The 25,991-nt window shown below is 39.6% G+C and overlaps 1 protein-coding gene and 1 long non-coding RNA gene across 6 annotated transcripts in view; one reads left to right on the top strand and one right to left on the bottom strand.

The window, feature by feature from the left end:
- Positions 1 to 25,991, top strand: part of CFAP43 (cilia and flagella associated protein 43) — a 103,800-nt gene that overhangs the window by 40,022 nt on the left and 37,787 nt on the right. For all 5 annotated transcript variants that reach the window (XM_054435944.1, XM_054435943.1, XM_054435942.1 and 2 more), the window contains 11 exons: positions 59 to 207; positions 1,777 to 1,880; positions 5,664 to 5,804; positions 6,578 to 6,750; positions 7,946 to 8,095; positions 8,919 to 9,049; positions 11,232 to 11,379; positions 13,808 to 13,900; positions 14,627 to 14,704; positions 21,182 to 21,307; positions 24,883 to 24,987. In XM_054435944.1, the coding sequence (XP_054291919.1) occupies positions 59 to 207; positions 1,777 to 1,880; positions 5,664 to 5,804; positions 6,578 to 6,750; positions 7,946 to 8,095; positions 8,919 to 9,049; positions 11,232 to 11,379; positions 13,808 to 13,900; positions 14,627 to 14,704; positions 21,182 to 21,307; positions 24,883 to 24,987 (1,398 nt within the window). The remainder of the gene's footprint in view (positions 1 to 58; positions 208 to 1,776; positions 1,881 to 5,663; positions 5,805 to 6,577; positions 6,751 to 7,945; positions 8,096 to 8,918; positions 9,050 to 11,231; positions 11,380 to 13,807; positions 13,901 to 14,626; positions 14,705 to 21,181; positions 21,308 to 24,882; positions 24,988 to 25,991) is intronic.
- LOC134740181 (uncharacterized) lies at positions 204 to 25,226 on the bottom strand. Its single transcript, XR_010127463.1, has 3 exons — positions 25,129 to 25,226; positions 23,426 to 23,548; positions 204 to 575 (listed from the first exon to the last, which is right to left on the bottom strand). It is a non-coding gene; the product is annotated as an uncharacterized LOC134740181 (long non-coding RNA).

The following is a 25,991-nucleotide window of genomic DNA, read 5'->3' as shown; positions in this document are numbered from 1 at the left end:
ATTACGTGTAGGAGAGCAGGCACAATGAAGATACACATCTGGGGTTTGTTTTAAACAGGCGACGGTCCTGGCTTGCTGTCCGTCCTCCCTCTCTGCAGCCGTGGGCACGGAGGGTGGCTCTGTCTACTTCATCAGCGTATATGATAAGGAATCCCCTCAGGTCGTGCACAAGGCCTTTCTCTCTGAATCGTCCGTGCAGCACGTCGTGTAAGTCCCTTCTGCTTCCAGAAGCGGCTCTGTGTCACACCCGTCTGTTGAAAATTCTAGTGAAGCCATCCTTTCTTTTAATTTTAAGTTTTACATGTTTCATTTGTTTTGAATGTTAATATATTCACACAGTTCAACACTCAAAAAGTACAGAGGGCTGTGTAGTAAAGTACCCCCCATACCCAGGTCTTTCCTGGCAGGCAGCCTGGTACCAATTTCTCATGTCTCTCCTGAGATGTTTTTTTATCCATGAACAAGCAAAAAATAATAAGCACTTCTTTTTACTTGTATCAATGGCCATCATGTGTGTATAGTGTGCCAGGCACTTCTGCTGTATTAACTCCATGAGGTAAACACTCTTGTTGTCTCTGTTTGACAGGTGAGGAAGATGAGGCACAAGGATTTTAAATAACTTGCTCAATAGTACACAGATAGCGAATGGCAAATGTTGGGATTTGAACCCAGGTAGTTGGGCTCCAGAGTCACTGCCTTTGCTCTTAAAAGAAGAAAACTATGCACAATGCTTCATTTCTTTTTTCACTTAATGGTATATCTTGGAGAATGTTTTATATCCACACGTAAAGACCAGCCTGATTATTTGTATAGCCACATAGTATTCCATTATATGAATATACTATCATTTTTTAAAAACAGTATATTAATGAACATTTAGAGTATTTCAAAACTTTTGAAGCAATACTTTTAAGATGGTAATATAGAGACATTATATTTGGACTTGTAGTTGCTATCATTATTACTCTTTCTTTTTAATTTATTATATTATTAGGTATTAATAAGAACAGACATTTGTATTCTGCTTTACAGCTTGAGATCACTGTAGCTTGTGGAATGTGATCCTCAAAACACCAGTCAGAAAGGTGTTATTCTTATCCCTATTAGACAAATTAGGGAATTCAGGGTGAGAGAGGTGAAGAAAAGCATTGTCCAAGATTACACATTACACAGCTAGCACACTGAGGAGCTGGCCCTGCCACTGTGGACTGCCCAGCTCCACCACCCTAGCTCAGTGGGGAAGGATGGATAACCTCCTTCCATTTACTCCCTGCCTTTCTGCACTGTCATTTTTTGTGCCTTTCCTTTCTCAGATCGTCTTATTCTAATTTGTGTCTTCGCACTTTTTCTAATTTGATAAAGTTGTAGACCTGTAGACATGTTTCATTACATTCTTCCTCCCACTGCCAGGTACCAGACACAGGGTAATGAAATGTCACACCCACCGCTAATTTGAAAATTGCTTATTTGCACTTGAAACATCAAGAAAGCTCTACCGACATGTTTCATTCACTTATGATGAACCAACTGCCCATCTTTACTGAATCTTCTTGACTGTATTTATTAAAGTTGCAATTTGGAAATAGCATTGGCCTAAAGTAAAATGATTATATCCACATGTAATCACTCCACTTTTATAAGGTCAGAGAATATTAAAAATTGCAAACCGTAAAAATGACTGGCTTTGAACATATCTCTGTGGCCATTCAATAAACTTGTTCACCATCTAGCTGGTGAAACAATTGGGATTTGATCATCAGATTTCTTCTTTTCTAGTTACGATCAGCAAGGAATATTTCTGTTAGTTGGAACATCAGAAGGAAAAGTCTTTATTATCAATGCCAACTCCTCAAGCTCATTTCAGATTATTGGATTCACAGGTACAACATAGAATGCTAATTAATTTAAAATATTGGTTAGTTTATTTCAAAGAATTTAAGGTTATGAAAATGGAATTTTCATATTGAATATTGAAACAATTATTTATGGCATATTTTCTGAAAGAGAAACCTTTAAATAACTAAAGTTACTTAGGAGAATTCTCACATTATATTTTGATGTATTTGGAATATTAGAGTTATCTGCTTGGTACATAGTTGATGCTAAATAAATTTTCTTGAATCAATTATTGAATACATTAATGAAATGGCTGAACATGTCTAATATTAACATACAGAGAAGTTGGGTTGATTTCTCTTGAAAATATTTTTTAATATTTTATCTCTAATAAAGAATTTTCTCTTTATTTTCTCTCTGGCTTTACATGCCAACTGTATATGTGTTTCCCCCCATACACACAATTTTTTTTTTAATTCTCCTTAAAAAAATTTTTTTTGCTCCTCACACTTTGCCAAGTCCCACTCCTAAATTTTTAAATTTGTTTATCATTGACTTATAAAAATTAGTGAGTGCCTACAACGTGCAAAATGCAAAACCTAGGCCTTGTAGGGGGATGAAAATATTAAGGAGACAATTTAGTAGAGGAGGAAAATGCAGAATGGTGTGTAGGCTCAGATACAGCAGCAATTCATTCTGCCAAGTGTGAGGAGAGGAGTGGAGGTGAAGGTGGGCACTGGTCAGGGGGTGTGGAGGATTGGAGGAGAGTTTTCCAAGGGCTTAAAGTAGTGGGTTTGAAGGATTTTCATAGGTGTGGGATAGGACATATTAGTGTTCCTGCTCAAAATAATAACCCAAACAAAGGTACTTGGAATGGTAAAAAAAAAAAAAAAGTCTGGAATAACAGGTAAATGGAAGAGTTTACTAGAAGATGACTATGGCAATGAAGTCTGAAAGAGGAAGGACCTTGAATATCATTCCAAAGAGTCTGGAATTGTTCTGTGGTTAATGAGCCATCATCAGTGGTTTCAAGATGGAGCTGGCATGATTTGACTTGGTTTTAAGAGACTGATTCTGATACCAGTGTGAAGGATGGAGTAGAAAGGCAAAAGAATGAAATTAAAAAGATGGGATTGGAAGCTATAATACTAGCCAAGGCAAGAGATGATCATAGTCATAATCATAGCAACAGCCAACACTTATTGAGGAATGCCTGACTATGTGGTAGCCAGTATTCTAAGCCCTCAGCATGTCTCCACCCATTGAATTCTTAGACAACTTTCATGAATTGATACTACTATTATCCCTTCACATGAGGCAATTCAGGCACAGTGAGGCTAAGTACTTGTTCAAGGCCATGCATCTAGTTAGTGGCAGAGCCCAATTAAGGAAGTCCAGTTTCAGGGCGTGTGCTCTTATCCACAATGCACAAACTCATGCTGCAGTTACAGAAAGAGAAAAGAGGGCACAACCATGAGTGATGGAATTGGTAGGACTTGGTATTTGATGCGAAAGGAAGGGATAAGCGATAACTCCAAAATTTCTAGCCTGAATGGTGGAAGTTTGCAATGCCATTAGTTGAGGAAGAAAGTTCTAGAGGTTGAGGAATAGGTTGAGCTGTTGAGTTCCGTAGGTTTAAAGCCAATAAACTCTTCATTTGGGCATATTTAGCGTAAGTTTGGAAATCGGGATATGTAGTTCAAGGCTTAATGATAGAATTCTGATCTTGAAATCATGGTAGCTGATGAGATGGCTCAACAGAGTAGAAGTAAACCTGGATGCTTAACAGGGCAAAAGAGGTAACTAAATATGCAAATTAGATGGCACTGAGTGTGGTACGGTCTGTGGCTGACCTCAGAGTGGATGTATATCCTTCCTAAATATTCCATTTCATTTATTTTATTTTATTTTCTAGAGTCTTGCTCTGTCACCCAGGCTGGAGTGCAGTGGCGCAATCATAGCTCACTATAGCCTTGAATTCCTAGGCTCAGGCAATCCTGCTGCTTCAGCCTCCTGAGTAGCTGGGACTACAGGTTTATGCCCCAAAGCCTGGCTTGTTTTCTGTTTTGTTTTTGTTTACTTTTTTTTTTCAGACGGAGTCTCGCTCTGTCGCCCAGGGTGGAGTGCAGTGGCGTGATCTTGGCTCACTGCAAGCTCTGCCTCCTGGGTTCACGCCATTCTCCCGCCTCAGCCTCCTGAGTAGCTGGGACTACAGGCGCCCGCCACCTTGCCGGGCTAATTTTTTGTATTTGTTAGTAGAGACGGGGTTTCACTGTGTTAGCCAGGATGGTCTTGATCTCCCGACCTTGTGATCTGCCCACCTTGGCCTCCCAAAGTGGTGGGATTACAGGCGTGAGCCACCACGCCTGGCCTTTTTTTTTTTTTTTTTTTTTTTAGTAGAGAAAATGTCTCTCTATGTTGCTCAGGCTGGTCTTGATCTCCTGGAGTCAAGCGATCCTCCCACCTCAGCCTCCCAAAGTATTGGGATTACAGACATGAGCCACTGTTCCCGGCCCCATTTTTAATATATCTGTTTGGCCAGAGGGTGGGATGGAAGAAGCTGGGAATAGAACCCTGGTCCACATTTTATATTGAAGCTGTGGACAGAGGAAGATGAGGCACTGAAGAAAACTGAGGCTGGGCCAGAGTAATAAGAGAACTGGGAGTCATCCTCTCCAGAAGCAGCCTAAAGAAGGAAGGCGGATGAAAGTACAGGCTGACACAGAAGTGTGGGTAGGGAGAGGGCTGGGATAGGCTCTCATATATTTGCCAGTCAGCAGATGATCCCTGAGAGAGCTACTTCTTTGGAATGAAGAAGGTTAGGGAGGGAATAGAGGTAAGAAAATTAAGTCAGAAAGTGCCAAACCTATTTTAGGAAGTTTGCAGTGGAGAAAAGAGAGTCAGATGGTAACTGTTGTGGGACAGCAGAGTTGGAGGAAGGTTCTTATTTGAAGACAGGGGAGTCATGAGGGCTGAATAAAAGGAACCATAAGGGACACAAGAAGCTAAAAAGTGGTGATTGATAATGTATGGTCTAATAGGAGATTGGAGGAATGGGCTCAAAAGTCACAGACAGGGAGGGGTTACATTTTGTTCCTACATCGGTGTCAGGAAATGAAGGGAGAAAATGGAAACAGACAGGGGGAAAGTGTGAGTCTCAGGATAAGAAAGTTGAGATTGAGTTTATGTAGATGTCCTTGGTCTTCCTTGCTAAGGAAGAGGGAAGGTCATCTACTGACCGCCTGGGGAAGGGCCTGAGAAAGTGGGCACCTGCAGCACAGTCCCATGAAGAGTGGAAGAGTGAATCTGGAACAAATCCAAGGTGGGCTCCAGGCCTGGCACACCTTGCAGAGATTGTATCAGCTGGCTTTCTAGTAGAGCAAGCTCATAAAGTCACATGTTTCCACCACACCCACAGTCCTTGACCACAGATGCAAAGAAGGCCGATGCTTGAGTTTACCCAATCTTAGGATTAGGTAACCTGGCTAGAGTAGACTTGTGGGGACCAGCTCATGCAGATGCTGGTTTGGAGGGATAGGGGGTGGAGATGGTGCACTCTGGGGCCACCCTGGCTGGGAAAGAAACCCAGACAGACTGGGCTGGTTTGAATCTGCTGGTCCAGACATCTAATCAGGAGAATCCCTCATCCATTCATCAAAAATGTCCCTGTAACTTATGTTTAAAGGTCACTTTAAATGTCCAGCAAATAATTTGATTCTAAAGATATAGTGAAGGCAAGTCCATGGATGATATCTTAATTGGAAAGGTAAAAGATTGTTTAAACTTATCAATGACCACTTTTGGTGTTGATTTCTGTTTGCTTTCAGAGGTGGCCAAAGACATTTTACAGATATCCACAGTGTCTCTTTTAGAAACAGACATAGTGGAAGTGATGGTGCTTTCCTCGCTTCCAGAAGCAGGGAGAAGCAGATTGGAGATGTTCACACTGCCTGCATTACTGCCACAAGGTAAAGAAAACATAAGCAGCCAGTTCTGCTCCTGAGCCCAGATACATAATTGTTATTGTTTTTTGGGTTTGTTTTGTTTTTCTCTTGGCATGTGAAGAGGTAAAATGGCTACCTTTTGTCTATCTTTACAAAGTAAAACCAACATGCTAAACCGTTTGAAGTGTGGACTTTTCCTCTGGGCTTCCTGACTCGTGAGTCTGCTTTATTACCATAGGAAAAGAGATAGGATCAATGGACACATCAAATTGATTTGTTATTTTTGTGATGTCTCTTGTTTTGTAGCTTTGAATAGAAAGGTTAAATTCAGATAGATTACAGTGTAGTTCCCTTCACTGACAAAATTATAAAGAAAGTTTTCTGGATAAAAAGGTATGAGAAAATAGATACTCTTTCCTTGTTTTAATGACAAATATATCAGGTTAGCAGTTTTGCAAATATATAATTATAGAGCAGAAGAGAGCCGACAACCTCCAAGTACTTTTATGTTTTTATAAGAATCTCTATGCTACCATGGGTTTCTTTTAATATGTCTCTAAGTTAATTGATTAAAAATTAATCAAGGCATTACAGAAATATTTTACCCACTATCAGTCATTTAATACTCAAGTATTTCTAGGGAGACAAGTGTTTTTAAACCATTTTTATCACCTACTAGCTTCCGCAATATTAATTGAGCATTTAAATTTTATTTTGCTTTTCATAATTGTTCATAATTTTAAAAAAAAATTAATATATGGTGCAAGTGATTTCTCTTCTTTTTCCAAATCTAATAGTTTCCACAACCTTTGCTGATGAAAGAGGAAGGCTGAAAGATGAAATCATTCATAAGTACCTGTATGAGTTGGAGCACACTCTGTCCTCTGCAATCTTGGGCTTTCAAAGTAACCAAATATATGGCTTCTGTAGTCAAGTGCCATACATCTGTAGCTACCTTCTTCCTAAAGAAGTATGTCAACACTTAAGTGTGCTCTCATTTATCTTAGCAATCAAGATTGATACATTATACTGATTAGATGTGATCCTCTTGATCACTTTAACAGAATAGTTCAGTTAACAAATGCCTTCGTTATATTAATATAATTCCCTTGAGCTAGATATATAGTGTTATTTGTTAATCCATCATACAATATATTTAAGCAACCTGATACTTGTGCCACATACATCATCTTTGTCAGATAAACATGCAGATGACACAATATTAGTTTAGTGCCTTAAAAAACAACCTAGCATTAGGAAATCTATTCTACATATGCCAAGGGCTACAAGGTAGATGATTTGATTTGCAGTGGAACTTTGCATCTAAGCCATAACCACAATTACAAAAAATAATTAAACTGTGTTTCTGGCATTTTTTCATTACACTCGCTTCAGACTTCTCATGCACTGTGTCACCTCCTGCTGCACATAATGGCCCAGTACCCTCCTGCTGCTGCCCCTTGACCTGTCAGTTTCCCTTGACGTCTGTCTACCCACTTTGATAAGGTCTACCTTCCTTCCTCTAAATTCTTCAGTAAAAGCTCTTCTTTGCCAGAGTAGCCAGGATTAGACACAGAGAAGGAATAAATGATTAGTGGCAAGAGAGATTCAAGAAAAGTTTCAGGAAGGAAGCAATATTTGATCTGGACTTTGAAAAGGACGTCAGATTTAGACATGGAGAGATATTGCATACAGTTTTGGTGGGCAGCGCTCATATAGGGAGGTAGGGCAGGACTGGTGGGGATGGAGTAGAGAAGGGCATTCCAGACAAAAGGAAGGACACGTGCAGAGGCTTGGAGGTAGGAATGCATGAAACATACGGGGAATATTGACTACATTATTTTGACTTAAGCATGAAGATATGTGAAAATGATTAGTAAAAGCAAAGATTATCAGTGTAGGCTAGGATTTTTAATGGCAAGTAAATAAAGAAGACTTTACTTAGTTGGCAGAAACAAACTTTTATTTGCAAAAGTGGGAAACATGATGCAAATGCAGGTGCCCACTTTATCCTATATCAGTTTATTTACAATGACAATGTTTGCACTTTATCCCATATCAGTTTATTTACAATGACAATATACAATAGGCATGTACATCTGCAAACCCAAAGGTGCTGCTTACCTGATCTTTTCTATAATGTGGTTATTTTCTTTGATTGGCAGGAACATACCAATATCTACATTCTTAAACCATACAAAAAAGTACAAAGCAGACAGTATGGACCTGGAATGCTCTATCTGTCTTCACATGGATTGTGGCTCATAACAATAGCTAAATGTGGAATTCTGTGTATCCGAGACATTTATACTTTGGTAAGCTGTTTTCTTAAAAAAAGAATATTGTGGGTGTATATATTGATCTCATATAGGAAACATTTTATATGTATATAAAAATTAGCTTATATATGCATAAAAACTCTGAAAAGATATTGAAGGTGCTCATTACCTTGCTTGCCATTGGAAGTATTAGGTCATGGGAACAGGAAGGAGATTTCACAGAATACTCTTTTATAATTTTTGAATTTTGAACCATTTGAATGTATTGCCTATTTAAAAAGCTAAATGAGAAAAGGCATCATGGTTGAGAACCAGTATGATTCAGAAATCTCAGTTTTTAAATTGTTGCCCTATGTACCAAATTGATGATGCATTTTAAGTTCTAATCAAACTGGCTGTTAGCATCCTTCAGAGCATGTTATCTTCCATTCCTCACAGTGCCCGTCACCCTCTCTCATTATGCTCAGCTACTTCACACATAAATAGAACCTCCCTGACTCTTAAAGCCATCGGAACTCACCATCTCTGCTTGCTGAAGGCCGCTTCCCTAGCTTTATAGACTTCTGCAATCCGTTCACTTCTCTGTGTCTGATTTCCTATTATAAATTGGTGATAATAATCCCTGTCCTTCCATACTACACAAAGGTGGTGGAAGAACAAATTAGTATTGGTGAATGTGGTTTGAACTGGGGATTTTAAATACTATGTATTGCCAATTGCCTATTTCCATACGAATTAAAATGCTGTTAACAAATAGAAAATGATTTATCCACAAAAAAAGGGGCATATAACCCCATTAGAAAAGCCATGTGGTAGAATTGCATTTGTAATTTTTCTGCTTTATTTCTTAACTATTGAGGAAACATTTGCTCGGTGTCGGAGTCATTCTCACCAGGGTCATGGGATTCAGTCAATGAGAATTTCAATGGATGGACAAAACATTCTGGTGAATGGGAGAGATGATGGCACCCTCGTCTACCTAAAGTGGAAGTACGTACAGTATTCAGTAAGTAACCCCATGTAGTATAGTGTTTTAAAATAGAGATTTTATTATTATTTAAGTACAGCAAGGTCAACATGCTGGGAGACCTCTGCCAGTGCAAAGAAAGTTTGTTATACGCACAGATCCCAAGAGAAGAGTACACTGCATGCTCGGGGATGACATGGGGCAGACCTGGGGTGGGTCAGGAGGCTGAGAGAGGGAGGAAAACATGGATGAGATCCTCTAGTATGGTTTTCACAGGGAGGATTGGGCAGGTTTAGGATTGGCTAGTTTGAATATTATCAGTGGGTTCTGAGGCATAGGGGCTGGCTGTAGTTGTCTCATACTTGGCCCTGGGGTGATTAGAGTGGGGAAATGGTGGCCCTGATTGTGAAAGCCCACTAGAGGAGGTGGTTGGGGGTATGGTCTCTTGATTGATCGGTTTGCATTTGAAAAGCGTGTTCCAGAGCAAATTGTTTACTATCTTCAGAGACTGGCTAGCCTCCAGAAGTCAGCAAGGCCCCAGATACCAGAGCATCAAAATACAAAAATAAAAAGACATAGTTAATATATATCTGAGAGTGATCAGTCCTATCTCTCATAACATAAGAAATGTGGACAATTCTGACCCTCAGATAACTTTTAAAACTCCTGTTTATCCCTGACATATACATGTATGTATATATACACACACTTTCCTAATTAGATTTTGCTTAGATTATGTCAAAGACAGTTTCAGTCCCCACACAAGGAGGGGATCCATTTTAGGGAGGTACTATTATCATCCTTGCTTCCAAGTTAAACTATAAACTAAATTCCTCCCACGGTTAGGAGGAATGAACAAGAACATCCAGCCTGTGAGACTAGAAACAAGATGGAGTCAGCCATGCTAGACTTCTTTCACTGCCGTAATCTTTGCAAAGGTGGTTTCAATCATGCAATTCATTTTAGAAAAAATAATATTTCATGATACCTCCTGTGATCAAAGCAGTAATAAAATATGGCCCTTCTCTGCAACATTGTGAAAATGTTAAATGTTGTGGAGATTTTGTATCATAACAATTTTGCTAGCCACTTACCTCAAAAACTCATTTGAGGATTGCATCATCATGCCCATTTTATACATGGGATTCTGAATAGAATATTAACTTTTATCTCATTATGTAAGTCCTAACATATTGTTTATAACCAGCAAACAAATACTATCTCAGGCAACAACAAACAAGTGCTGGAGCCTTATTTATGCAGCTCAAAAATAAGGACATTTTGATCCATTGGTAATCACCCAAACTTCAGACTCAAAACAAAGCTGGGTTTAAAACGATGGTTTAGGACTTTTGACTTTGTGACCTTGGCATATGACAACCCCTCTAAATCATCTGTTACAATGTTACTTAAGGTAGGGGGTCTGTAGCATCTGTGAGCTTGTTAGAAATGCATATTCTTGGATCCATCTGGACTTTCTGAGTCAGAATGTCTGCAAGTGGGGCCCAGGAATCTGTTTTTAAATCCTCCCAGTGATGCTGATGCATCCAAAGTTTGCAATGCCCTGGTGAATTAAGTGGAAGTAATAATACCACTCTCAATGCAGGGTGGGGTGATGAGGGGGCCACATGTGATTATGTGTGTGAAGTAGCACACTGCCTGGTGCATTCCGAGAGCTCAGCCAGTGCACTGGCTCTTCTGTGCAATGGCCAGGGCAGGTACAGAGGGCATGCTGAGTAAGGGTATGAGGACAGTGTGAGGAGAGGGTACCCTAGAAAGGTCAAGAAGCTTGTCATGGCCTGGAACCCATGAAAGGTTCTCCTGTAAGAAACAGAGTCCTTTAGCCATGCATGGTGGTGTACCCCTGTAGTCCCAGCTGCTCTGGAGGCTGAGGTGGAAGGATCATTTGAGCCCAGGAGTTCGAGGCTGCAGTAAGCTGTGATTACATCACTGTACTCCAGCCTAGGTGACAGAGCAAGACCCTTTCTCTTTAAAAAATAAAAATTAAAAAAAAAAAAAGAAATCCTGAAAAAGAAGTAGGCACTGAAGAAGTTTCCACAAGGCACTGTGAAGAATTGTCCACATATTTCCTTGGTTAGTTACCTATAAACTGAAATGGTTAGTTACCTGAAAATAATACAGCTAAATGTGATTTTTTAAATTATGATTTTTGTAGCCTCTGTGTTTTCTTTTTTATTAATATAGGCGATTTGGAGGACACCTAGCCAGTGAAATTCTGGACTATTACCAGAAACTATTAATTTCCCTGAGCAGCACCATGGACAAGGAGAATCATTATTTAAGCACAACACCAAAAGTTTCCGTAGATTTGGGATCCGATTCTGAACACACAGTTGAGTTCCTATATGGCTAGCTTGCTTGCTTACATTTCTTTCTTTGTAAATCAGAAGTTTTCGGTTTGTGGTTTTCTTTAAGCAGATATTTAGTAATATTTCTCTTTATCCAGGTATCCCATGATTTTCAAAAAGAGAATAAGCTACGTCTGAGAGAAAATATTCAGCCTTTCTCAAAGCAATTGCAAATACTACATTTCAGATCTCATTTAAACCATAGTACAAGATCCAGGCTTGCCTGGAAAAAAAAATCTTCTACCCACACTCGTGCTTGGTCAAAATGGTCTCTCTATACTTTCATATTACAGATATTATTTAGGAAGTGTCTAGCTAAAAAGCAGTATTCACTCATTCAATTAACAAATATTTATAGAGTGCCTACAGAGTGCTAGGCTGTGGGGGATATAGCCATGAACAAGAAAGAAAAATTTCTGCTTCCATGGAGTTTACATCCTAATTGGGGGTTGGAGATGGGCAGGGAGAGACAGATAAACAAGCAAATGCAGAAGAAACAATGACATAGTAACAAGTTCTATTCAGCGAATAAAAATAGGTTGATGTGATAGTATTGGGCTGGATAGCCTCTCCAAGCAGACATTTAAGCTGAGATCTGAATTAAAAGAGAATACCACCATGCAAAGACAATGGGAGGGTAGCAAGAGTATTCAGGGCAGAGGGGGAAAGAGCTTGGCATGTGGTATGTTAGGACCTAAAAAAGACCTGTGCAGTTGAAGCGAGCAAGGGAGAAAGTGGTGGGAGGTGAGGTCTTCAAAGTGGGAGGAGACCAGGTAACGAAGGGCTTTGTAAACTAGGTAAAGAGTTTGAATTTTATTTTACATGTAATGAGAACTGAGTCAGGTGTTCTGAACAGAGGATTAACAAGGTATAATTGACATTATTGAAATGACTATTTGATGCTATGAGGAGAGTGTTTCCTGTAGGTGATAAGAAGGATAAGAAGCAGGGACATTGCTCAGGAGGCTAAGGCAGAGGTTCAGGTAGCAATGATGGAGGTAGAGGAGTCTTGTGCCAAGGAGAGAAGTGGTGGATTCCAGGTGGGTTTCAGAGGTAGGGTTGATAGAACTCACTGATGGACGTAGAGAGAGAGGAAAAGAAAGGGCCCAAGAACTCCTAGATTGTTTTACTTGAACATTTATGTAGAAGATGGTGTCATTCATGGAGATGGGGCAGACTCTGGGGGAAGGGGACAGCTATGAAGAGAAAGAAGGGAATTCAAAATCAGTTTTACCCACACTAAGCTCGAGAAGCCTGTTAGACATCCACGTGAAGATGCCAGTTCAGCCGTTGGATAGATGAATCTTGGGTTCTAGGGAGAGGTAGGGACTGGATATGTTGATATGAGTCAAGGGCATGCGGATGGGATTTAAAGCCATAACACTAGGTAAGGACATCATGGAAGCATGAATGGCAAGAAGCAGAAGAGGACCAGGACAGAGCAACTTCTGGAGAGCCAGGAGAAGAGTTCAGGGATGCAGAGGACCCTGAGGAGGGGTAGCTAGTGAGGTTACAGGAGAACCGGGAGAGCGTGGCATCCCAAACTCTTTCAAGACATTTTGCTGCAAAGGGGAGCATAGAAACAGGGTGGTGGGCCGGCGGGGACGGTGGTTGGCACACACCTGTAATCCCAGCACTTTGGGAGGCCAAGGTGGGCATACCATGAGGTCAGGAGATCAAGACCATCCTGGCTAACGTGGTGAAACCCTGTCTCTACTAAAAATACAAAAGATTAGCCAGGTGTGATGGCACCCACCTGTAGTCCCAGCTACTCAGGAGGCTGAGGCAGGAGAATGGCATGAACTCGGGAGGCGGAGGTTGCAGTGAGCCAAGATCATACCGCTGCACACCAGCCTGGTTGACAGAGCAAGACTCCGTCTCAAAAAAAAAAAAAAAAAAAGAAATAGGGTGGTGGCTGAAGAAGAATGTGATGGTCAAGTGAGAGTAGTTTTCCTAAAACAGGAGATAGTAGAGCATGTTTGGATGCTGTTGGGAAAGATCCTGTAAAAGGGAGAAATTGATGATACAGAAGGAGATGGCATTGAAAAAAAATTTTGTTAAGTATTAAGACTTCAAAAAGAAGAAGAAAGATCCTAAGCACAGATGGTGGCACAGGCCCTGATGGGCAGGAACATTTGGGTCACAGTAACAAAGAAGGCAAAGAGTGGTGACAGTGCGACTGGTCTGATCATCTCTGCTTCCTCAGTGGAAGCTGTGGCTAATACAAGGGCAGACTGGTGGGACTTACCTGAATAAAATGTTACATCTTGGGCAGACAAAATGTTTGAGATTATTTTCAAAACTGCAACAAATGCAAAGGAATTCAAACAGTTACACGTGGTAGGGTGGGAGGGGAAAAACTTGATGAATTTTAACTTTAAGACGTGTCTGTCTTTTTCTAACATGTATCAGAAACAGAAGGCAAGCACTGACTCATCACAAGATGAATTAGTTCTAACTGATGTTAAGAAGGAAATACCTTGGATACAACAAAAAAGCCAAGAGGTATTTGTGAAACATGGGGTAGATTTGAAATAGTGTTCTGTAGATGCACCAAATAGATTAGTTTCCTATGGAAACCTACTGGAAAGTTAGAAGATGGAATGAGACACCACTTGGCAGAGCATTACAACATACAGGTGTAACTTTTCTGAAAGCAAATAAACACCCTAAACACAGCCCAATCATTTAGATCAAGTTATATGAGCTTTAAGTACTGTATGTAGGCTGACATGCAACCCAACAATGGTGTCCAGGTAAGCCACCGCAAAGAATGAACTGCGGTACTCCACCGTGGAGTGAGTTTTAGGGGATGTTTGTCTTCCTCTGTCCTGTGGACCAGGAACAGGGGAAGGGATGCTGTGGCTGCAGCTGTTTAGGAAGGCGACCGACTGATTACAGCTCGTGTCTGGATTTAGCCTATTGATCTAGTCTCAAGTTCCCAATAAAAGTGCATGCTGGTTTTCTTTAATCAACTGTTCACTAATTTTTCACTACTTAATTATTTTCTTTCCATTGGCCATATAATTGACGTCAGTTTCATGTTGCTTTAATGTCACTTACGTAGTAGCAGTTAGATTTAAGCAAAGTACTGCAGTGGTATTACTTTGTGTACACTTTTATATTAGTCTTTACAAATTTTAGTTTCTGTTTCTAGAGAATTGCTCTCTCTCTCTCTCTCTGTCTGATATTTCTCTTGCTTTGTTAAGTGATACACTTGTTCTGTTTCAGGCCATCAAAAAGGAGGTTAATCTGTTTTCCAAGAAAAGGAAAGAGATAAAACAAGGAATCAAATCACTTTCCAAAACTGTAAGTGTTGTAATTTCTTATTCTAATACATTTGGCCCTGGTTCTAAAATTACTTTTTGAACTTAATTTTGTTCTACCCTGAGGAACTATACCTCCCTTTTCTCTGCTTGTAAGCTCAGTTTTCTGAGGTTCTTTACCAAGATAAAATTTCTCCAATTCGCACTCCATATCAACAGTGGTTTTCCCCATCTTCCCCCAAATTACCGTCTTATTTGTCTTTATAATACTGATTTTTATCAAAGTTATGCATTTATATTGTTACAGATTATATAATACTGAGTTGTGTAGGTAAAAATAATATTTTTTAAGCAGCAACTGCCCTACTTCTCTTGACTGATTCCTGTACTCCTGAGGTAACTGTTTTCTCTTCTTTCTACTTTTTCATTTGGGCTGTTTGTCTCTGTCTAAATAGTCTTCTTAATACTGTTGTTATTTCTTGATATTTCTGTTTTGATGCTAACTATGGGCGTCCTGGTATGGAACATGAGTAATTATGCTTGTTACTCCTCCCCATCCCCACTATAGCACACATATAAATCCATGCTTGGAATGCACATTATGATAGTTATTTGAATATTCTTCAATGCTGAGCCACATGGTATATTATTATTACATTTCTGCTTTTACAACTTGATTTTTCTTAGAATTAATAGTTGCCTTTGTTTTGGGTAAGCCTTTCTATGACCTATTCAAACTCAAAATGCTAACAAATTCTTCTCAATACAATCAAATACCTGAAGTGATCAATCTGTGAGTGCATTTTTTGGGCAACCTCCCTTCTAGAGCTTTCCATCCTCCAGCTCCAGTCAAAGCACCTTGCTCTTGGTCTGTAGACCAGGTGTATGGCTGCTGTCCTAGAGATCTGCCTCCTAAGTCAGAGCTCCTGTTTCCTGAGTCCCACGTGATTTTCTTTGTTTTCTTGGTGTGTATCCTTCAGTAGCTTCCTATGCAGGACTGCTGTGTTGCGCCATGCTTGGGAACATCCTTTATAACACCTGTGCTTCTGGGGTGCCACCCAAGTGGAATCCACTGTGAATGATGCCCTGCTGCTAGACCTGTCAGATTATTTGGCTCTGTTCTTGAGAAAGGGTACATGGGAGGTACATTTTGTGAGACGTGGTTTTTCTTAAAATGTGATTATCCTACATTCATATCCATTTGATGGTTTGCCTTCAGAATGTTGAAGGCTTGCTCCATTGTCTCCTGGCTTCCAGTGTTTCATTCAGAGAATCCAGTGCCTGACTCCCAATTCTTTGTAGGTAACCAGATTTTTATCTTTGGAGACTTATAGGATCCTCTCTTTATCCTTAGTGTTTGGAAATGTACAGTTATGCACCTTGATATGTTCGATGGGTATTCTAGGTTTGCTGGTGCAAACCAAGACTCTGTTCCCTTTTCCACTCTTCTTTGATCCCCGAGAGGCTGACCTTTATGGACAGTAGCAATGCACTCTCTTGCCTTCTGGCTTTCTCTTGGGTTTAGGCAATAAGTGGCATCATCAGGAGAACCTCATTGTTGCTGTTCATGACGGCCAGCCTCTTGGGGCTCAGAGCATGGATTGCAGGGCAGGAGACTAAGACCAGGGTCCTCATTCTCCCAGTTTCCTCCCTGTAGGGTTATGAGTTGGCAATGACCGCCATCCTTCTCCTACATTTGTGGGTCTCTCCAGGTTCATTAACCACTCCCAGCCCTTGCCATTCAGACCTAGGAGCAGAGATGGCTTTCCGCAGTTGGTAGCCTAATGCTTTATCATGTGTTCCTGGCTCTCCTTACTCTGCCAAATCTTTTAAGTTTCTCTCTTCAGTTTTCCCATTTGAATGTGTTACCTTTTGCTACCAGGACCCTAGGTGTTTTCTTCTTTCATGTGGTAGACTTCGATGGGCATTTTAATAGGAAACCTTTGTCTCTCGGTTTTAGAAAAAGTTCTTAAATCATCTCCTTGGCCTTTGTTTTTATTTTCCTGATTACTAATAAGGCTGAGCACCTTTTCATAACTCTAAACACTATTTGTATTTCTTCTCTTGTGAATTTCCTGTTTATATTCTTTGCCTATTTCCTTATTGGATAATTGGTCATTTTCTTGTTGATTATAGGAGTTCTTTATTTTTATTTTTTATTTATACGTATTTATGATAATTAGAGTTAGCTAGCCTATGGTAACAAACTCAAAAAAACATAGTGGCACAGTGATGAGAAGGTTATTTCATTCCCATGTAACCATCCTGGGTGGGTATTTAGCTCAGCAGCTGCTCTGTTCCATGCAGTCATTCAGAGACCCAGGCCGTTGGAGACCCTGCTATCTTCAACTCAGGGCTTCGAAGATTGCCTTGCTCGATCTCATTTGAGTCAGTTGGAAAGGAGAAGAGCGTGGAAGTGTGAATGGGACATATCTAAAGGTAGCCCTTATTATTAGGTGGAATTTCATGCAATTGCTGTTTTATATGGCTCAACCTACAAATATTTTCTAGAAAAGTATATGGCTCATCCTATTATAAATACTTTCTGTCTTTTAACTTTCATAATGTGCCAAATTTTAAATAATTTTATTATAAAGCAGAATTTTAAAATTATGGCGTGATCCAAGTTATTGATCATTTTCTTTACAACTTTTAGGTTTTACATCTGATTTTAAATGACCTTTCAAAGTCACACATATTTTCTTCTAATACTCTTTGACTTCACCTATAATTTATTTTTGTGAATGGTATGACATATAGTTCTAATTTTATTTTTTCAAATAAATAGCCCATTTCCCCAGTCTGTTTTATTTAATACACTATCCTTTCTCTGCTGATTTGCAGTGTCTCCTCTATCAATCCCTGGATATAAGATTGTTTCTGGACTCTGTTCTAAGATTGAATATTGATTTTTCTTGAGCCAATACCAAGCTGTTTTAATTACTATAGCTTTATAATAGTTCTTGTATCTTGAGAATAATTCTCCTTTTGCCCTTCTTTAAAAAAAATGGCCTTTTTATGTATACTTAATTTTCCATTGGAATTTTAAAATCAGCTTGTCAAACTTCATGAAAAACTCTGATTTGATTTTGATTGAGAATATATTGCTTATAGTTTGATTTGGAGGAGAATTTATCTGCCAGCTCTGAACTTTAGTATATATATATCAATATCTGTGATAAAACTTTACTGAAGAATATTTTTTAAATTGAATTAAGATATATACCGACAGTCCCCAGCTCACAGTGGTTCAACTTATAATTTTTCGACCTTATGATGGTGCAAAAGCAATGCACATTCAGTAGAAACTTGGGCATGGTGGCTTATGTCTGCAGGCTTATTTTGATCTTTTCCCAGAGTAGCAATATGTGATACCATACTCTCTCACAATGTTGGGCAGCAGCAGTAAACCACAGCTCCTAGTCAGCCATGCAATCACGAAGGTAAACAATGAATACTCTGAAGTGTACTGTGTTGCCAGCATTTTTTGGATATCGTGTTTTATGTTTTCGCAGCCCATCATGTCTACAAATGCCCCTTTTGACATGATATTTTCATCTCATGATGGGTTTATTGGGCCATAACCCTATCATAAGTTGAGGAGCATCTGTATATTTATATATTTACATCTTTCATTTATTTATTTAGAGACAAGATCTTGCTTAGTAACCCAGGCTAGAGTGCAGTCGCATAAGCGTAGCTCACTGCAGCCTTGAACTCCTGGGCTCAAGCAATCCTCTCACCTCAGCCTTCCAAGTAGCTAGGCCTGCAGACATGCGCCACCACACCCAAGTAATTTTTGTATTTTTTTGAAGAGACAGGGTCTCCCTATGATGCCCAGGCTGGTCTTGAATTCCTAGCCTTCTGCCTTGGCCTCCCAAAGTGCTGGGATTACAGGCATGAGCCACTGCACCAGGCCCGTATATTTATTTCTTTTAAAATATGTAACTTTTAAAGTTATATTTTCTTTTTGTTTTTTTTGTTTGTTTGTTTTAGACGGAGTCTCGCTTTTGCTCTGTCGCCCAGGCTGGAGTGCAGTGGCACGATCTTGGCTCACTGCAAGCTCTGCCTCCCAGGTTCACGCCATTCTCCTGCCTCAGCCTCCCGAGTAGCTGGGACTACAGGCACCCGCCACCTCGCCCGGCTAATTTTTTGTATTTTTAGTAGAGATGGGGTTTCACCGTGTTAGCTGGGATGGTCTCAATCTCCTGACCTCGTGATCCACCCACCTCGGCCTCCCAAAGTGCTGGGATTACAGGCGTGAGCTACCACGCCTGGCCAGTTATGTTTTCACTAAATATATAATACTTACATATGTGTATATTACGTATTTATTTATCTTTATTCAATTTTAAAAAGGTAATCTCCAGTGAAAGTTTATAGTTCCTCTGAAAGTGACTTTGTACAAATTTCTTATTAGGTTTATTTTAGGTATCTTATAGTTTATACCATTTTTGTGAATGGAATGTTTTTCTATTACATTGGTGATATGGTTTGGCTGTGTCCCCACCCAAATCTCATCTTGAATTGTAGCTCCCATAATTCCCATGTGTTGTGGAAGAGACCTGGTGGGAGATAATTGAATCATGGGGGCAGGTCTTTCTTATAATATTCTTGCAATAGTGAATAAGCCTCCGGAAATCGGATAGTTTTAAAAAGGGCAGTTTCCCTGCACAAGCTCTCTTCTCTTGTCTGCTGCCATGTGAGACATGCCTTTCCTTTCACCTTCTGCCATGATTGTGAGGCTTCACCAACCATGTAGAACTGTAAGCCCATTAAATCTCTTTCTTTTGTAAATTGCCCAGTCTCAGGTATGCTTTTTTCAGCTGCATGAAAACAGACTAATACAATTGGCATATGTTATATATTGGTATATATTATTGGTATATGTGAATGTTATTGATTTTTTTCTGACCACCTTGTTGAATTCTTTTTAGTTCTATTTTGTCACTTGATTGTCTTAGATTATCTAGATAGACTATCATATCTTTTGAAAATAACATATTTCTCTCATCAGTCTTTATACTTCATTTATTTTTCTTGTCTTATGATTCTTTTTGTGAAATACAATATTTTGCATCCCTAGTTACTGTAAAATTATACCCTTCTCACTTAATTAACTCTTTTCTTTTGGGCAACAAGTCTTCTATTTGTTGAATTTATTGTCTGTCTCCAGTGGTCTTGTTGTTCCCCAAATATTTAGTGATTTATTGTTATTATTTCATGGTTGTGTTTATAATTGAAGCTCCGTTATAGTTCCATGACACCAGCTCAGTCTGCTTTGGAAGAAGTGTAGGAGATCTGACTTTAGCAGGTATTCTGTCTGCTCTCAGTAAAAAGAGAAGGAGTGGGTGGTGTTGGGAAGTGTCTTGGCAGCCCATTGTGTGGTGGACGTTGTTCTCTATTTTTTCTAGCCACTAACAGATTCCTTGGACCTTGCCCTGTTTCTCCCATCCAAATATTCATTCCAGTTTCTTCTACCTGGAGACAAACACTCCAGTTACTACTGCTGGACCCTAGGGAACTTCACCAGGTGGGGGTACAGGCAGGTTCTACTGTCTGTTTCTGATGCAGCACCCCCAACTAATCAACCTGCCAGCACTCTTAGGTAAACCCTTGTTCCTGTATCTGGTGTAGCTTCCACCTGCTGTTGAGTGCTGTGCTGAGGGCATTCAGGGGTGTGATGCATCCTGCTGATCCATCTGATTTCCATCTTTCAGTTGTTATAGTTTTCATGCTCCTGAAGGATTGTATTCCTTTTTTCCTTTTCATTGTAGTAATGGGTTTATCTATGCTATACTTCTTTTCTCTTAATTTTATATTTTGGAGCAAAAAAGAAAAATCGTTAAACTCATTCTCAGTCTACCATTTTGAAACTGAAGTCCCATTTTTTCTATCATGTTGTCTGCCTTGTTTTTGTTTATTTGTAAGTGCTTTTTATATATTAAAGACATTAATATTTTGTCATATGTGTTGTAGTGTGTATCCTTTGCCCCTGAATTTTTTAAGTTATGAACTTTTAAAGATAATTTTTATTGTATAGAAGTTCAAATTTATACAAAATTGGAGAGAATAATATAATACATCCAATGGCCAATATCATTTCACCAATGCTTCCATCCATTACCCCTCCCCTGATTATTTTGAAGTAAATCCCAAACATCATATCATCTTTAATTATTTCAGTATGTATCTCTAAATGATAAAGACTCTTAAAACACATAACTACAATGCTGTTAGTGTACCTCAAACTAGCAACAGTGCTTTAATATCATTGAATGAAATGATGAGCTTATATATTTTTGTAGTTTTTCTTATTAGATGAAAGAGTTTTTAAGGATGAAACCTTAAAACTTCAATAACCAGAATAAGCCCATAATCTAATTATTTACTTAGTAGTACATTTTGATAAATAGAACATCTATTTTTTATTGTTTGCTGCCTAAAAGAAACTAAGAAAATTATCTTATTACTGTTTAATTCTTTACTTGTCACCACCCTTTTTTATTTCAACATTCAGATTCTGAATATGATGGAAGAAAATGACAAACTAGAAAATATTGCAAAATTAGACCAACAGGAATTTGGTCTGGATCTTGAGGAACTAGAAAGACTTCATGATGAAAGTCAGGAAGAAGTGGCAAAGGTATGAAAAAGTATAATTTAAGCACCATAAAGTTATGATGAAAGAAGTAAAAAGATAATAGGAAAGGGAACTTTTTCATAATAATGTGAATACGACAAAACCTTTTCCAGTATAATGTGAATAAAGCAAACGTAGTACATATAAGTGTAATGAATCAGAGGATCATCGAATTTGGGGGTTAGGAGCAGGGAGAACATCTAGGCCAGCCAGACATCTGACATTTGCTTCCCCTCCATAACATTCATGTCAGCCATATGTTTGAACATTTTTGGAAGTCTTCTCAGCCACCTCATGCCAGCTTTGGACGCTTCTGGTTTAGTAAGCCCTTTCTTAATTAGAGTTGAAATCTTTCTTCCTGTACTCACTGATCCTTCTACTCTTTGAGCACTTCCTACTCTATGGCCCCTCTGAGAGTGGTAGAGGATTAGAGATTTCCATGTTCCCTGTGGATCTTCTCCTGTCTGGGCTAATTATCCCAGCTCCTATGACCATCATATATTATAGTTTCAATAGCCTCATCATCATCATGCCGTTTTCCTCTGGATTAATTATATTTGCATATGGTACCCACAGAAGAATTCAAATTATTTTCTGTCCAGTGTAGAGAAAAGCATAAACTGAAACCTCCATTCATACTATACTTTTATTAATTCAGCCTTTGTATTATCTTCTGGCAGTCACATCAAATTGTTTGCTCATATGGATTTTATTTTAAATAAAAGCCCTAAGTGTGTTTTACACAGGATATTCTGAAGCTACCTCTTTCTCAACCTGCTAGTACAGGTTAATTTTTTGAATGTGCAAATATAAAAACACAGGAGAATGAAAGATAGCTGGATTCAAGGACAGTTAAGGTGGATTATAATAGATTAAACAACTACACCAAGAGGAGGTTGATTATTTGACTGATGCCTCTAGGAGGGAGGTTTCCACCATGTGCCCCAGGACTTGGTCCTGATAAACATGTTTATTAATGACTGGGGTGAAGATATAGAAATGAGGAGATTTGTCAAATTAGTGAATGACATGAGACTGAGAAGGTGAGGAAATGTAGTGGATAACAATTAGGACAAGAGTATCTCAACAGACTGATTTAGTACAATAAAATTTACCTGGGATAATCATTCCTTCATTCATTCTGCAACATTTATTAATGTGCTGGGCATATTAATCTAGGTGCTGGGAATACAATAAAGAAGACAGACACATTTCTGCTGTCATGGGGCTAATGTATTGAGGAAGACAGGCCGTAAACAAATCTCTACATAGTATATGATGGAAACAAACTGGATGCTGTGATAGATGTGGGAGATCTACTTCTGTGGTCAAAGAAAACCACTTCAAAGGGCTGACATTTCAGTTGAGAGCTAAAGGGAGAGAGAGATCTGGCTGTGCAAAGATCTGAGGGAAGAGAATGTCAAGCACAGGGAGCAGCAAGAACAAAGGCCCACAGGCAGAAATGGCTTGGATATTCCAGGAACAGCATGCCAGAAAGGCTGAAGCATCGTGGATGGGAGAGAGCCTCATGGAATGAGGTGGGGGAGGTAGGCAGAGGCTAGCCCCTGAAGAGCTTGTATATTGCGGTAAAGAATTTGGCTTTTTTATTGACTGTGCAACAGGCAGCTATGAAAAAAATCCCATTTTCTTATCACAAGAGGTAGGCACCAATCTAGGAGTTTTTTAAATGTTATTTATTTTGATCATCACAATCAAAAAAGGCAGGTGATAGTTTGCCCCATGTGAAAAAACTGAGGCTTAGATAGAGGCTTAGAGAGATAGAGTCACTTGGCTAAGATCAGAGCCAGGAAGATCCTGACTCTTCCTCCTTGGAGGCTCGTCCTCCTTGGCTCTGGTTTGGCTCAGGCTTGGAATGCCCCCTGCTATTCTGCACCAGGTTCTCCCAGCCCACTCATCTTGACCACTCAGCAATGTGTGTGGGTTCGGTGCCTGCACCCTTCCTCACCGTATCTTTGCTTCTCTCTCCAAGCTGTATACAACTACTTGACACAGTGAACCTGCTCCCCTGGCCCGCTGAACTATTTACCATTGCCAAACTCATCCTACCTACCCCACCGCCACCCTGTGCCTCTGCCCCAGATGCCCCTCCTTGCCACTTACCAAATTCATGCTCATCCCTCAAGAGTTCTCCTTGATCCTCTGAGGCGGGATTTGGTGCAGAGAAAGGCCTTCCATATGCTAGTTTCCCTCATATTGTTTATTTTTTTTTCTTGAGCTCTGTGCCTTTGAAGAGATATTAACACCAGATTAGGTACAATAGTGGCCCAGGAGAGAACAGTGTTAGCAGATGGTACCATAAACTCAGCTGTTTAGGAGCTTTCAGCATGTTTAGGATCAGAATACTAGTCCTTGGGAGGAGTAAGTGGCACCTGCCAGTCAAGGATGTGAATGAGAGACTAGGCTACTACCCTACCCCGGCCAGGATCCCAGTGATAGGAAAAAGACCAAAGCCCGATAATGACAATCTGGATACAGTATTAGGGACTGAGTTTGGAGGAGTTGATCAAACAGCCTCAGCAGTGGAGAGAGGAGGGCCGAGTGGGCTGGGAATCAGGCAGGCTCTGACAACTGATATGCCAAGCCAGCTGTCTATTTAGAAAGAAATAATTTAAAACTATATTAGCTATTAACTCACTGGATCAGAATCAAAGAGAAATGAATTGCAAATTAAAGTCATTTAATCAGACAATAAAATAAATAGAAATTCACAAGAAGTACTAAAAAAGACATTTTAAATCTGCAAGATATTATTCTTAGCTAGTTTGCTAATAATTCTGCCAACAAAATGAAGTGCACAAAGGTCCTGAAGAGGATTCTAAGGACTAAAGATTGTTAGATCTCACTTCCACACCAGGCCTTTCAGCAAACTCTATTAAAATAGGAATACTTAATTATTTAAATAATAAGCAATAGGATTATGTACGCAAGTAAAACTAACTGAAGTAACATGTTTTTAAGTGGAAAAAAACACAAATTGTATGATCCCCAAGAGTAGTAGAGGGTTCTTTTTCTTGTGGACGTAAATAATAGAAGAATTAAGTACAGTAAAGACTCCCAGACAGAGGTCACAAACTGGCACTTCAAATGTGTGTTGGCAAGATTTCAGCCAACATTTAGATATCTGGCAGTTTCACTTAAAAATATGAATTCCAAACCCTCTAATAAAACAGGAAGACTTCGCTCAGTGGTTTTGCTTCCCTGCTGTTCCAACCAGCAGGCTTTGTGCACATTAGCCATGCAGCTCACCACCACAATGCATCCATCCTCACACCCCACTTCACTCGTGTATGCAACCCAACCATCCTTAGAGGTACTGTGTGTCCTCAAGGAAGAGAATCCAAGCCTACAGACAAACTTCAGGAGATGTTCTCAAAGGCAGAGATGTGTTTCCCGAAAGTGCATCTCAGTGCAAGGTGGCTCAAAGTGTTGGAGAAAGACAACTAAACTCTACCACTGAAGGTGCAGTTAATGACTACTTAGTGAGTTTACAATGGAGATTATTATTTCTGAGGCCACACTTTCATTTTTGTCTTTTCCCTTTGTCTGTGTTCTTCAAGATGATAAATGATGTAGAGATGCATAACTTAGCCAAGAGCTATTTGGCTGAACTTATCAAAGAAGAGTGTTGGAATTCAATGGCTGTGAAAGGTCGAGCTCTTAAGGTAACAGATAGAACCCTAGGTACAAAACCTGATGAGAATTGTCATCAAAAGCTCAGGAAAGTTTTAAAAATAAATTTAAGAAAATTCAGGCATAGCAAAGCACTGAGAGCATGGCTTGCCCCTTCCTATACTGAATCTCACCTGGATGTGTCCCTGTCTCTTGGTTCCTTCCCTCTGTGCTCAGTCCCCGTGTGCTTCCCAGCCAGCATTTCTGAAGATCCGTCTTAGCATTCTTTTCCTCCTTTCCTCTCAGACACCCCCTGCATCTGGGTCTTAATAGCTGTCTGCTCACTCACATTTCACACAGATTGAAAGGTAGACGAAATCTGGTTCATGTTTCTGCCTGTGCCTGCCTTCCCATTTTCTAAGGAGCTGTTTCTCATTGAAATTCCCTCCAATATAATTTCCCTCTTTGTGTAGGGTGACCAAAAGTCTCAGGTCATGTCTGCAATCCCAGAGTAACTATTATCAGCATCCTTTTCACTTTCAAATATGCTCCCAATGTGGACAATGAAGTATACGGCCACCCTACACTTTATGTGATTGAGTATTGCTCTAAAACAGGGTCCTCATGAGCCATACATTTTGAGCTAGATCGTTTCTTGTTGTGGGGGCTGTTCTATGCCCTGTAGGGTGTGTAGCAACATCTCTAGCCTCTATTTGGAGACAGTAGCATTGTTCGCCTCCAGTAATTACAATAAACAATGTTGCCAAATGTCTTGGGGGAAAAGGATAGGGAGAGAAGGGGGGAGAAAAATTGCTCCTAGTTGAGAACTACTGACCTAAAAATCAGCTCTTCACAAAAGCACAGTATTTTATATACAGTTTATACCAATACTCATGGAATACATTGTTTTATTTTTAAAAAGGTTTCCATTATCAATTTTACTCATGCATGATAACCTATGGGTTAATTTTAATCATAGAAAACATCCCCTACTCAACCCCAGATACACACAACTATGCTACAAATGGATTTATTTTGTCTTGCGTTTTTTTCCCCA

The sequence above is a fragment of the Pongo pygmaeus genome, chromosome 8 (genome assembly GCF_028885625.2).
Source record: "Pongo pygmaeus isolate AG05252 chromosome 8, NHGRI_mPonPyg2-v2.0_pri, whole genome shotgun sequence".
Taxonomy (NCBI): domain Eukaryota; kingdom Metazoa; phylum Chordata; class Mammalia; order Primates; family Hominidae; genus Pongo; species Pongo pygmaeus.
Note: the sequence above shows the minus strand (reverse complement) of the source record. Positions and strands in the feature narration are given on the sequence as shown.